Source organism: Muscardinus avellanarius (assembly GCF_963383645.1).
Source record: "Muscardinus avellanarius genome assembly, chromosome: 10".
Classification (NCBI taxonomy): domain Eukaryota; kingdom Metazoa; phylum Chordata; class Mammalia; order Rodentia; family Gliridae; genus Muscardinus; species Muscardinus avellanarius.
In genome coordinates this window covers 27,894,968-27,908,479 of record NC_137796.1, presented here as the reverse complement: position 1 = coordinate 27,908,479, position 13,512 = coordinate 27,894,968, and the positions used below count along the sequence as shown (strand labels likewise).

General features: G+C 53.2%; 1 protein-coding gene across 1 annotated transcript in view; it reads right to left on the bottom strand.

Annotated features, from left to right (window-relative positions):
• Positions 1-13,512, bottom strand: part of CNGB1 (cyclic nucleotide gated channel subunit beta 1) — a gene marked incomplete at its 3' end in the record, with an annotated part of 88,314 nt that overhangs the window by 48,897 nt on the left and 25,905 nt on the right. Inside the window, exons 3-11 of the mRNA XM_080703514.1 lie at positions 10,525-10,631; positions 10,344-10,440; positions 10,217-10,250; positions 9,124-9,169; positions 7,336-7,411; positions 7,073-7,112; positions 6,603-6,756; positions 5,513-5,588; positions 3,933-3,969 (exon numbers count right to left, since the gene is read on the bottom strand). Of these exons, the coding sequence (XP_080559640.1) occupies positions 3,933-3,969; positions 5,513-5,588; positions 6,603-6,756; positions 7,073-7,112; positions 7,336-7,411; positions 9,124-9,169; positions 10,217-10,250; positions 10,344-10,440; positions 10,525-10,631 (667 nt within the window). The remainder of the gene's footprint in view (positions 1-3,932; positions 3,970-5,512; positions 5,589-6,602; positions 6,757-7,072; positions 7,113-7,335; positions 7,412-9,123; positions 9,170-10,216; positions 10,251-10,343; positions 10,441-10,524; positions 10,632-13,512) is intronic.

Below are 13,512 nucleotides of genomic sequence, written 5' to 3'. Positions count from 1 at the left end.
GGTGCAGGCTTCTGCCTGCAGGGGACAGAACAAACCCTGGTCCCAGAGCATGTTCGTTTTCATAGCACCCTGAAAAGTGACAACAGTACTCTTCCCATTTTTATCACAAGCCCTTTCTCTTTCCATCCCTGCAGCAGGCCTGCGCGGCCCGCCCCAGACAGTCCTAACTATTCTAGTTTTACCTTCAGCATGGAGGCCTCTGTGCTATAGATTAGCTGAAGTGCTCAGGGCTCTCCCTGACACCTGTCTTTCCCTTACTTCCAAGCATTTTCTCACTTTATTCCCTGCACTGGGATTGCCAGACCCTCCTTGCTAATTTGAGACATCAGGGGTCTGAAACTCAGACTCAAATGGTGGCTACCAATGAAGGGACGGTGCCACCTGCCCACAGGTAGCGGCTGCTGCTCAGAGTGTCCTCATGAGCACACTGCGGGCCCATTACAGACAGATCTCAGTGTTGGAGGGAAGCCAGATTTTTCTTATGTAAACAACTGAGTCTAAAATGTTGGCAACTGCGGGGTATGGTGGTGCGTGCTTTTAATCCCAGAGCTTGGGAGGCTGAGACAGGAGGATCGCATAGGTTCGAAGCCAGCCTCAGCTACTTAGTGAGGTTCTCAGCAATTTAGCGAGACCCTGTTTCCAAATAAAATATAAAATAGGTCTGGAACTATATAGCCCGGAGTTAGAAAGCCCCTGGATTCCACCCTTAGTACCACCAAAAAACTAACTAAATAATAATAATAAAATAAAATGTTGGCAACACATTCCAAATTTATTTTATTTATTTTATTGGTACTGAGAACTAAACCCAGAGGCATTCTACCTCTGTACTATACCTCCACTCCTGTACTTACTTATTTATTGTTTATTTATTTATTTATGTATTTATTTATTTTAAGCAAGGTCTTGCAAAGTTGCCCAGACTGGCCTCAAACCTGACATCTTACTGTCTCTGCCTCCCAAGTACTGAGATTACAGGAATGTATCACCACATCCTGCTCATTCTAATGTGGTTTTTTTTTTTCAGTACTAGGAATGGAACCCAGGGGCATTCTACCCCTAAGCTACACCTCCAGCCCTATTTTTTATTCTTTATTTTGAAACAGGGCCTTACTGGTTTTCAAAGGGCCTCACTAAGTAGCTGAGGCTGTCCACAAACCACGATCCTTATGTCTCAGTCTCCTGAATGCTGGGATTACAAACGTGTGCCACCATGCCTGGCCTGCTCATTCTAATTTTTGTGTGTGTGTGTGGTACTGGGGTTCCTGGAAGCCCTTCTACCTCTAGGCTACACTCCCAGACCTATTTTTTTTATATATATTTTTGAAACAGGGTCTCTTACGCCAGCGCGGCTGGCTTCGAACCTGCGCGATCCTCCTGTCTCTGCCTCCCAAGCGTGGGGATTACAAGCGTACGCCACCACACCCGGCTGCTCATTCTAATTTTTAAAATCTCTTCTTGGCTCAAACACATCTACAGGCCAGCATACACTCAGGACCCTGGTTCATCCCTTCCTTCCTGCATCCCAACACCACGGGCCACAGCCCATTCTACCACCCACTTCTTAAAGCCTAAGCACTTGTCCTGCCTTGCCCTAAGCAGTAACACTGCACACTTGCAAGTCTAGGGTGCTCAGTCATGCTTTTTAATGTCAATGAAAATCTTGCTATCACGGTGGTCCCCAACCCATGAAGAGAGACACTGTTCTTAGGAGAACACATTCTGGGAATATCAGGTCCCGTGGGGGTGCGGCCCGCGCCGGGCATCACTTAAGGGCTGTGCAGGCGTCTCTCAAAAGAGATGTTCCACATGGAGGCCTCTGTGGGGTGTTCCGCAGCTCTCGGGTGAGCAAGTCCTCCTGCTATCTAGCTTAAACTCAGAGGCTACCATGGCCGACCTTCCTCTTGCCGTGTCGGTCCTGCCCCCTTGCCAGGTCCCTGAAAGAGTCTCTGAGAATGGCATCGGTGACTCTGGCTCCCCTGGCCCCGCCCAGGAGTGGGTGGAGGGCAGGGGTACACTGCTCAAGTAGGGTGGGGGTCAACGGCCACCTCGCCCTCCACCCCCCAAAGGTCTTCTCTTCCAGGCATCCTTCTGTCCATCTGTCCATCCATCCATCCATTTGTCCATCTGCATTCTCCCAGGTCCCCTTCTCCCCTGTTTCAGAGGCCTCCAGCTGCTGCCACCCCTGAAACAAAGGAGAAGACAGAATGGTGGGCAGCTGGGGGACAGGCAGAGGGGGTGGATGGATGGATGGACGGACGAACAGGGGAGGCCAGGGTTTGGGACGGGAGGGCTCTGGCCCCTCAGAGTCACCTCATATAACAGGTTAATAGTGTCCCCCCAAAAGTTATAGCTGAGTCCTAACCCTACTCCCTGTACATATGACCTTATCTGGAAGTAGAGTCTTTACAGATGTGATTAAGTTAAGGATCTCAAGATGAGATCATCCTGGATTTAGGGTGGCCTAACTGACATCCTCACAGAGAAGAGAGAAGGAGGTTAGACACCCAGGGACAAAGAAGAGAGCCCGCGTGGTGATGCTGGTGGAGACGGAGGGTGGCCAGAGCCAAGGAGCACTGGGGAGGCCAGCAGCCCCTGCAGCCATGGAACAGCCCAGTCTGTCCCTCGGAGCCTCCGAAGGAACCCACCCTACCAACAACCTGATTCTGGACTTTTGGCTCCTGGATTATGAGAAAGCATATATCTGATGTCCTAAGCCCTGAGACATGAATCTGCCCAGACTCCCGGCCCCTGCGCTGGGCCTGTCCACAGGAGAAGGCTGAGAACCCCACGTCCTCCCAGAGGAACAGAGAGGAGGATGAGTGGGGTCTGGGCACTCCCTTTGGAGCCCCGTGGCCTCTGGAGCGTCTCTGCTCCAGGAAACACTTTAATTCCTTTTCCTTTGCTCTGGCCACACAGTCTAGTTCCATGAGATTTGCTCTGTGACATGGGCAGGTGCCTTCAGGTCTCTGAGCTCTGTCCCTGCTGCCCGAACAGCCATGGGGGGCCCTCCACAGCATACTCCAGGCTGGCCACGAGTACCGTGAGACACTTGACACACCCCGGCCAGGGGCTGGCAGGCTCCCCGCGACTCGTGCTATTGTCACGACTACTATGAGCCCTAAAGCCATGTTCGGCTTGTCCAGCCACCCCCTGAGGCCACCTTCAGCTCACAGCATTCATGGAGACCACCATCAGCCCCGGGGCTGCACACTGCGCCCAGACACAGTGGAGAACAGTGCCAGGACACTGCCAGGGGCTGGTGGCCTGTGTCCACAATAGAACAGGAGCTGCCACTGCCCATGCACCCTAGGGCTGCTCTGCTCACTGCCAGTACTCATCACAGGCCCTGGCCATGGTGGGCTGTCCATTAGTATTTGTTTAGTGTATGAGTGAATGAGTGAATGAATGAATACATGTCTTTCCAGGGTCCATGAAATGAAGGAAGGACAGGTTCTGTCTCCAGCCCTCCCTGGCTGGCCTCAGTCTTCTGTCCCCCAGTCCTGGCTCAGGACTGGGATAAAAAGCATCACATTCTCCTCTCTAACCAGCCAAGAAGAGGGGATCCTCCCAGCCCAAGGGCGCCACAGTCAATGGGACCTAGTCTTCCAGGGACCCCGCCCATCTCCTCTATCCCATCAGGTTGCTGCTTAGCTAAACCCACTTGCTCAGCTGCCTGGAGCCGGGGAAAAGCTCTCTGGGCTGCTGCCAGCAGGAAGGGGCATGTCCAACTTGACCTTGGGACTCTTCTCTAGGTAGAAACTGGGGGCCTCCAGCCACTACCTGGCTCTGGCTGCCCAGACAGGCTAACTAAGCAGGGGGCTCTCTAGCTCCAGGTCAGGAGACCTCAATTACGACCCCCATTTGGACCCCGAGGACTCCAAGCAGCCTTCCCAGAAACGCACATGGGGACCCACAAATGCATCACTTACTGGTCTGCACGTCACATGTTTCAGGGGAGCCAGGTTCCTGCATGGGGAGAGAAAGAGGAAACCTGCTGGGGACCCCTCACCGGCCTCCCTGCTCCTGACAGCTCGCCAGCACACGGGGATAGAGAGGGGCTTCCCTCGTGCCCCACTAGGACTGCCCCCAAGCACCCCATGGCCCCAGGCTGGACCCTTCCCTGCCAATCTTGTCCTGCCTCAGTGGCTGCCTCGAGCCCACCCCTCTCCCACCAGGACCACTGCTTAGTCCCACCTTGGCATCTTCTCTCAGCAGGACAGGCCCCTCTCTGGTCTCTGTGTGAAGCCCTCCTCGTTCTTCCGGGGTGGGGGGCATCTCAAAGCTCCCAGCTCCTGGAGGCCTCTCCCTTGGGCACCCACTTCCCCTGCCCCACCCTTGCTCTGTACCTGGGGCTCAGCAAGGGCATCTGCATCAACTAAGTTATTGTCCCTGCTACTCTGTCCCTCTTAAGCTTCAGAGACCTCCAGGCTTCCTCTGCCACTCGCAGAGGCCCCGGGGCTCCTGCCGCCTCCCTCAGCGCAGGAGTCAGCCTTGGCAGAGAAGAGCGGGCTGGAAGAGCCCGGATGTGGGGTGGAGACATCTGGGTCCTTGACTCCAGCCATGAGACCTGAATCATCTCTATAGGCCTCGCTGGCCCATGAAATGGAGAAGTCGGACCCTGCTATGCCCAGGGCCAATGAAGGAATCGGGAGAGGGGCTTTTGGGGAGGTGAGTCTTGGCTCAGTGAGGCACGGTGGGGGTGCTGCCAGACAGCCACTGCAGGAGCACCTGCTCAGAGGAGCCAGGCTGAGGCCTGGGGCGGCCCAGAGGCCCAGGACCTGGCCAGCCCCTCCTCTACCGCGAGCCTAGACAGTTTCACTCAGAATTCTGTCCTGATTTCTCACAATCCTGGGTAGTGATACACTGTTTGCCTGTTGCTCGGGTGGGACAACTTAGTCCCCGAGAGGGCCAGGGCCAAGTTCACACAGCCAGGGCTCCCATCAGACCTCCCATCTCCCTGTTGCAAGAGCTCCTGTGAAGATGTCCAATTGTTCCCAAGAAAGAAGGGCCAGGGCCCAGGGTCTTGGAAAAGAAAAAGAAGCAGTAGCAGAGGCCCTGGTCCCCCACCGCCCTTCCCCATAACCCATGTTGGAGCTCTGGGTTGTCAGGAGTGCACCCCAGCCCTGGCCTGGGCTTCCTGGGAGCCCCACTTCTTCACAGAACATTCGAGGTCTCCCTTGTCTCTGGGACTTGGCACATGCTTGAGGCTTCCTTAATGGTGCCAGGGGCCTCCAGCTCTGAGCCCCGCAGCCCTCTGCTCCCACCGTGGAAGCATCCCCCACATAGACTGTGAGCTCCTGACAGGTGCAGCTCAGACCCCGCCACAGCGTCTTAGAGAGTATGTGGAATGAACGCATGCCAGGCAGGCTGGAGAGCTGATTTCCACTGCAGACCCCCTCTCCCTGTGGTGTCCCCACCCCCAGGGCCCCAGACTGACCAGTCTACCCTTCCCTGAGCTCCCAAGCCCCCTCCCACCACCACCCAGGGGCCCTCCCCCGCCAGCGCTGACCTGCTCCCCAGCTCTCCCATGGAGCACCGGCTGCGGCAGGGCCTTCTCCAGCCTGTGCAGGAGCCAAGCTATCAACCTGCAGTGGGAGAGAGTGGGCTGCATTCAGGGGGAGTGGGCTGGTGAAGAAACTGAGGCCAGAGTCAGCTCTCTCCACAGGCAGATGGCAAGCCTACTGGAACCCCGAACCCAAGGGCCCCAACAGCCACTGCCTCCCCTCCCCACCCTCCCTGGGTAATCTCAGGCCCCAGCAGACAGCTCGGGCCCCCACCCTCCAGCTCACTCCTAGAAGTGCATCTCGGCCTCTCACACCGCCAGGGAGAGAGCATTGGCAGTACCTAGATCAATTTTAAATGCTTGGCCGGGCGTGGTGGCGCACGCTTGTAATCCCAGCATTCGGGAAGCTGAGACCTGGAGGATCACGGTTCGCGGGTAGCCTCAGCTACTTAGTGAGGCCCCTCTGCAACTCAGTGAGACCCGGTTTCAAAACAAAGAATAAAAAATAGGGCAGGGGGGGGTAGCTCGGAGGTCAAATGCCCCTGGGTTCCATCCCCAGACCCGCAAAAAAAAAAAAAAAGAAAATGCTTGTCATTTTGGGCCTAGCAATTCTATTGTCACTGATTTAGTCTATAGATTTACTTGTGCAAGAGATAAAGGATGTACAGACAAGGCTATCGATGCAATAAAAACATGGAAACAAATCAAAAAAGGCCACTGAGTGGTTAAATAGAAGCTGGTACATCCAAAAATTGGAGTACTATGCAGCTATGAAAAGAATAAAATGGAGTTATATGTATAAAACCACCTCTAAGATATATATTTTAAGTGAAAAAAGCAAGCTATCCAATAATATATGTAGTCTGCTCTCATCGGGTGTTTGTTTAAATGAGCTTGGACACACATGGGGAGTGGAAAAGGGCAAGAAGCTGCCCAGGAAGTTCCCTGGGAGGGGCTGGAGATAAGGTTAAATTTTCTCCCAAGTGCATGGGTTAATTGTATAATTTAAAAAGCTAGTTTGGTGAAGGTCGGGTGTTGGGCTGGGGCGAGACACTGGAGTGCTCCCGTGGGAGGCCCAGCACACAGGTGTGCTCACCTGGCAGCATCCCCAGGAGGCGGCAGGGAGGAGGCTGGCAAGCCGGGCTGGGACTCCTCGGGAGCGGGCTCTTCCTCGGGCTCTGGCAGCGGGGCGGGCTCCTCTGCGGCCTGCAGCTCAGGCTCCATCTCCACAGCGGCGGGTTCTGGGGGCTCTGAGTGGCAGGGAGAGCAACAAATGAAGATCGGGCAGGGGGGCACAGGACTCAGAGCTGATGCACTAGCCTGACTGGGTGGGGAGCCCCTGGGGGCCACTCCAAACTACCCTGGCATCAAACAGACTGGGGAGGGAAGGGGCCTGTCCAAGACCTCACGAGTCTGTCCCAGGCTTCTGGCTTTCCAACTTGGCTTAGAAAGGGGTTCCAGTGCCACCCCACACACATACACATAACAACCCACTCCCAACGAGGCTGAACCCCGGGGCTAAGGGCCTCCCTGAGACTCCCCAGACCCTAGGTTCTCTCTCTGTACCTGGGTCCAAGACAGCATCTGCAGGCTCAGCAGCCCAGCACTGTGCCGCAAACAGAAAGCCAAGTCGCGAATTAAAGCAGCTCCGATGCATGGCCCCCAGCCAGCATCCCCATCCCGCCTCTGAGCCTCCGCCCCCACCCAGACCCCAGACAGCCACTCCCAGCCACCAAGGATGCTTCCAGGAGGCCACCTTGGGTGGCCCCCGCAAGGCAGGACCTCGAGGTCCCCAAGCTCTCCCAGGTGGTCAGCTGCCTCCCACTCACCTCAGGGGGTTTGGGGGGCTGCGGCAGCACTCTTTCCAGATTCTGCTCCAGCCACCTGAGCAGCCGCGGGCCAGGCCTGTGGAGAGCCTGGAGGTCAGCCGAGCAGGTGGCCTGAAGGATGGGGCCAGCACGCCATCCTGACTGCCCGCCATCCCCGCCTGGCCCGGCACAGGGGGCCTCATACTGACGCTCTCAAAGGTCCTCCAGGTGGCGGGGAAGCTTCTGCCAACCTCAAATTCTGATCCAGGGCTGGACCAGGCTCAGGAACAACTGACCCAGCTCTGGCCTCCCAGGGCAGCGGGGGAGAAGTGGGACCTGCTTGGGGGCTTGAATGAGACATGGGGTCTCCCTGAGACTGGGACGGGTAAGGGCTGGCTTCCTGGGCATGTGCCCTATGCAATTATGGAGGGTCCCATACTTAGAAAGACCTATTTTGTGTTTAACGCACTAGTGCTATAATTTGAAATTTCTTAAACATTTTTAAAGGGACCTTGCATTTCTATTTTGCACTGGGCCCCATCAATTTTGTAGCTGGTCCCAGGGGCAAATGTTAGATCCAGGATCTATCCGGCCTCCAGGAAGACCCAACCTCTTCAGGGAAGCCCCATGTTCCCGGGACAACCCTTCTCCCTAGGTATGGGGCTAAAGAAAGCTGGTAGATCCTCTGGGGGCCTCATCCTAAATGGCACTGGTGGTTCCAGGAGTCAGCAGAGCAATCCTTGGAATAAAGTAGAGAACCCAAAGAAATGGCCTGGAGTGAGGTGTGCGTGCATGGAGCGTGTGGGAGTCCCCAGTCCATAGTGCACCAGGCTGGACACTGGGTTCTGCCGTGAAACGAGAAAAAAAATCCCCTGCTCTTGAGGGGACCAGAGGTCCAATAAATGGATGAATAAAGAAATGAATGAGTGGATAACTGGAGTTGAGTGTGTGTGTGAGTGTGTGTGTGTGACTTTGAATTTCTAGGAAAAATAGCAAACCAGAAGCTCCAGGCTTATTCCGGGGACACACAGTGTTCCAGAAACTGTTCCATTAGCTGGCAACATGTAAAAATAGAGGATTCTACATAAAAAACCTAGATTTCTATGTGTTATCTTTCTTTTTTTTTTTTTTTTTGGACTTTTTGATACTAGGGATTGAACCCAGGAGCATTCTACCTCCAGGTTACACCTCCAGTCCTTTTAATTATTTATTTTGAAAAAGGATCTCACTAAGTTGCTAAGGGACTCGCTAAGTTGCTGAGGCTGGCCTTGAACCTGCAATCCTCCTGCCTCAGCCTCCCAAGTACTGGGATCACAGGCATGTGCCGCTGCACCTGGCTGATTGAGTCGCAAGCCCTCAAGGCAGAGGTAGTCTCCTCCCTGGAGCAGGGTGCAGGCTCACCGGCTCACACAGTCCCCCTCTGGCCACCTGCTACCTCGCTGGGAAGCAGCCACCCTTGGTCAGCTCTCAGCATTCAGATGCTGCTGCCAGCTGTGAGGCTGACACACCTGAGCCCCCAGTGGCCCATGCCCAGCCTCCTGCTCCACGCCAGCCCACCTGCATGAAGCTCATCCCCACCTCCCCCTTCTCAGAGGTGCCCACCCAGGGCCTGGGTAAGTAACGGGACCAACTGTGGGCAGCCCATGAACGTCGTCCCCACGCTGTGGATGAGAAGGTGATGGTCCAGGAGAGGTGAGAGGTTTAAGGTCAGTGTGGAGGCGGCAGCAGACCTTGCTCTTGAGCCCAAGACATACCACTCAGCCCATCACACGCTACAGACAGCAGTGACACTCGGTGACCAGGACTCACCAGCCGTCCTGGGCACCGGAAGCCTCATCAGGTCCATCTGCAGACCCTGCAGGGTCAGAAAATAGAGACGGCGGGCAGAGAGGGAGGAAGGGGAAAGGGCGTCCACTGGGCCCTAAGTTGCAGTTAAAAGGAGCAAGGAGGGCTGGTGGGCAGACAGTAGGGCAGCAGTAGACAGCAACTGCTCTTTCTCAAACGGCCAGGGAGAAAGGATTTGGAACATTTCCACTATAAAGATGGAATACGTGTTTGAGGAGATAGGTTTAATCAGATTATACAATGTATATATTAAAACATCACGTGGTATCCATTAATACATACGATTTTTGTGTTTTTATGTATTCATTTAAAAAATAAGCTCAATTAAAAATATGTTTAAAAATTGCAAAGACAACCATAAAATGCATGAAAGGAAGGAAGAGAGAAAAGAGAGAGATGGTACCAGGTGTGGTGGCATACACCTGTCATCTCAGTATTTGAGAGCCTGAGACAGGAGGATCACAGGTTTGAGGCCAGCCTCAGCAACTCAGTGACACTCTGTTTCAAGATTTAAAAAGCTGAGCATGGTGGCCCATGCTTGTAATCCCAGTACTTGGAAGGCTGAGACAGGAGGATCACACATCTGTGGCCAGCCTCAGCTACTTAGTGAGGACCTCTGCGACTTAGTGAGACCCTGTTTCAAAATAAAGAATTTTTTAAAAATGGTGCTGGGAGTGTAGGTGGTAGAATGCCCCTAGGTTCAATCTCCAGTATAACAACAACAAAAAATATTAAAAAAATAAAATAGGGCTGGGGGTATAGCTCAGAGATAGAATGCCCTTGGGTTTGATCCCCAGTACCATAAAAAAAAGAAAGAAGAAAAAGAGAAAAAGAAAAGAAAAAGAAAGGAAGAGAAGAGAGGTGGTCAACAGTGCAAGACCTACCCCAAGCCCTAGGTCAGCCTAGAGCCAGCACTGGGAAATCAGCCCAAACCCAGGTTCAAGCCCAGGGCCAGTCAGTGAACAGCTCTGCCCTTGTGGACTCTGCCCAGGGCCAGGGCCATCCCAACCGCCCCTCAGCTTCTACCCTGAAAAGCCATCCTGCATCTCGGTCTTACCTGTGTTCCCAGTACCAACGATCTGCTCTCCAGCCTACCGAGGACAGACAGACAGACATGGCAGGGAGTCTGGGTCAGCCCTTCCCCAGCTGACCCCTCCTCCGCCTGCCTCCAGCCGTAGCAGTACCTGAGCTGTGTCCTGGGCCGCCCTGCTGCTGCACACGGGCTGCGGCACCACCTTCTCCATGCCCTTCATGAGCCAGGTCAGCACCCAGCGGCTGGGGCTGTGCGGGACAGAGACACCAGTCCACTCTCCACCCACACCAGGGTCCACAGCATTCCAGAGGATTTGACTTGGATCCACCTACTGTCTCTGCACTGAGACTTCAGACATGTCGCCTCCCTTCTGAGACTCCAGTTCCTCTCTAGAGAATGGGCTACATACGCCCAGTGCCCTCTTCACCTCGTTCCCCAGCTGCACCAAACAGTGCAGCCAGCCTCTGTCCACGGCCCTCCCCGCCAGCCCAGCTCCGGCTGCCCACGTGTACTCACTACAGAGGGACCGGGCTCCACATGGGCAGATCCCTGGAGGCTGAGGCTGAAGAGCCGACATGTGAGGAGGTCCCAGACCTCCCACCCCGGGGCAGCCCCAGCCCAACATGCTTGGCTAGACAAGCACTGTGGGCTGACGTCAGAGCCAACAGGGAGGATTCTTAAAAAAAATTTAAAAATTCCATATACACATCTGGCTTTCTGTCTTTGCTGAAAAAACCAGCTCTGACTGTGGGGTGACATCACCCTAGCACTGGGACACCTCTGGCCCCATGAAGGGGGCATTCATTACTGTGGCTCCCATCCCCATTTCTCTCACTCACGATGCTCATATATGGCCCAGGAGACCCCGGCCCTCTACCTGAAGCTCCCTTCAGCCAATTCTGAGGATGCGCTGACTAACCACAGACCAGAGGGCAGCGCCCACGCCTCCCCTGCCCTGGGGCTCCTGGCTGGGAGGGAAGTGGGGGTGCTGGCCTTGGGGGTGAACATACCTGCTTGTGTCTGGAACCACAGTAATCTGGGCCTGGAGGGTGGTGGGCAGAGGTGGGGTGGCTTCATGGGTCTCTGCAAAACAGCCCCCTATACTTTAGATCTAGGCCTTCAGAGAGGCCCATTTCTACCCTGCTGGGGAGGTTGAGTCAGAGGCAGGAGATGGGGGAGGACTTCAAAGAGTCAGAAGGTCAGGATTCTAGCACAGCTCTGCTAAAAGTCTCCAGAAGGCCCCCAAGCCTCTTGGAGCCTCAGTTTCCTCATCTGTGAAATGGGCTCCTGGAGGCTCTGAGGGGAGTGTGCAGCCTCCCAGCCAGGCATCCGGCACTCACCCTGAAGGCTCTGCTCAGCCGCGGCCTCTTCCTTCCCGTCGACTGGCTCTTCAGGTGACTGGAGGGTTCAAACAGGATCTGGGTGAGACCTGGGTGAGACCTGCCTGGGCCAAACCCATTAGGCCCCCACCCCCAAGGACCGGATGACTCTGTTCTCATGGTCATTTCTGAGTCCCCAGGTGGCCTCCAGCCTCCCAGCCTATTATATCCCCCAGGAAGCTGCTCTACTCAGTGGCCCGAGAGGAGAGAGGGACAGGTGGAGTTATGACAGCCTGGAACAAAGCGCTGGGAGAAGAGGAGCCACCCTTTACCCAGCCAGGATGCTCCCTCCTCCGGACCAAATTCTCCATTGCTCTCTAGCAGCTAGGCAAAGTCCAGCCTCTACCATCTGCCACTCACCTTCCTTTGCATGCACTTGTGTGTGTACACAAATATGCATGTACATACATACACACAGACATGTGCTTACTTTCATGTGATACACATGTGTGTACATGCATATATACACAGACATGTGCATGACACTCTCATGTGACACACAAACATACATGTACATGCGTGCATACTGAGAGACATATGCATGTCACTCTCATGTGATACACATGTGTGCATGTATGCATATACACACCGACATGTGTGTGATACTCTTGTGTGATACACACGTGTGTGCATATATACACATACACACAGATATGTGCATGGCACTCTCATGTGATACACAAACATACATGTGCACACCACTCTCATGTGGACCACACAGACACAGAAATATGAGCATGCACACATGTATACATACATTCAGCAACACATAAACGGGTGTTCCCACACATATGAAATAGGTCTATATACATATATATATATATGAACACATGTACAGACAAATCTCTGCACATACATAGTTATGTATAGGTACACATGTATGCTCCAACATCCATTCACATAGGCACAACAACCATGTGCATATACATGTATGTATATATGCAGATGTACACATATGTATAAACCTGCCAGTGTGCAAACCACAGCATGTGCATATGCATGCAAATCATTTTCACATATATGAAACACAGAAATGTCTATATTTATACAAGTGTGTTCAGTCACATAAGCAGGCATATGCACATATTTGCACAGACATACAAACATGTGCATGTATACATGTGTGCATATACATCTGCCCACTTCAGCATCTAAACACATACATGAGCATATATGTATGCACCGAGTGTATATATAGACAGATACATACAAATGTGTAGACACATATATGAACATACTAGTATATTTATATATACAAACACATGAATAATTACCCTACTCAGAAACATGTGCATATACCACACAGTGGTGTACCATACATACACATAGAACCACAGACAAACCAAAACATTTGTGCCTGCGCTAACATGCATGTGCATACACATGCATATAAACGTATACACACAATGGCATGCATGCCCAATTTCCAAATATGTACACATACAGCTATGATACCAAGGATACTCTACACACATGTACATACACTTGTGTATATACACACACACATACAAACCCTTTTTCTATTTCCTAAACACACCCTCCATTACCCCAGTAATGGCCCTTTTTTCTGCCAGGAATGACCAGCCTCTCCATCTCCCTCAGTTAAAATTCTGCTCAGCTCTTTCTGTCTAGAAAGCCCCCCCTTCCCACTGCCTCCCAATCTCCAAAGTTAAGATGATTGACTTCAGAGCTCCCACAATTCTCAGTCTGACACACTTACTGCAAAACAAATAGCAACTGAAGTAAGCGGTGCACTCGGCACGCAGTGGCGTTCCGGAGTGAGTCCCTAATCAAATCATGGGCTCCTGACAAATAGCTCATTGACTGGCTACTTCCCGTGGTTCTTCCCAGCTGTGGCTTGCTCTTGTAAATAAAGTATTATTGGAGCACAACCATGCTCCTTTGTTTATGCATCATGTAGAACCGTTTCCACACTCTAAG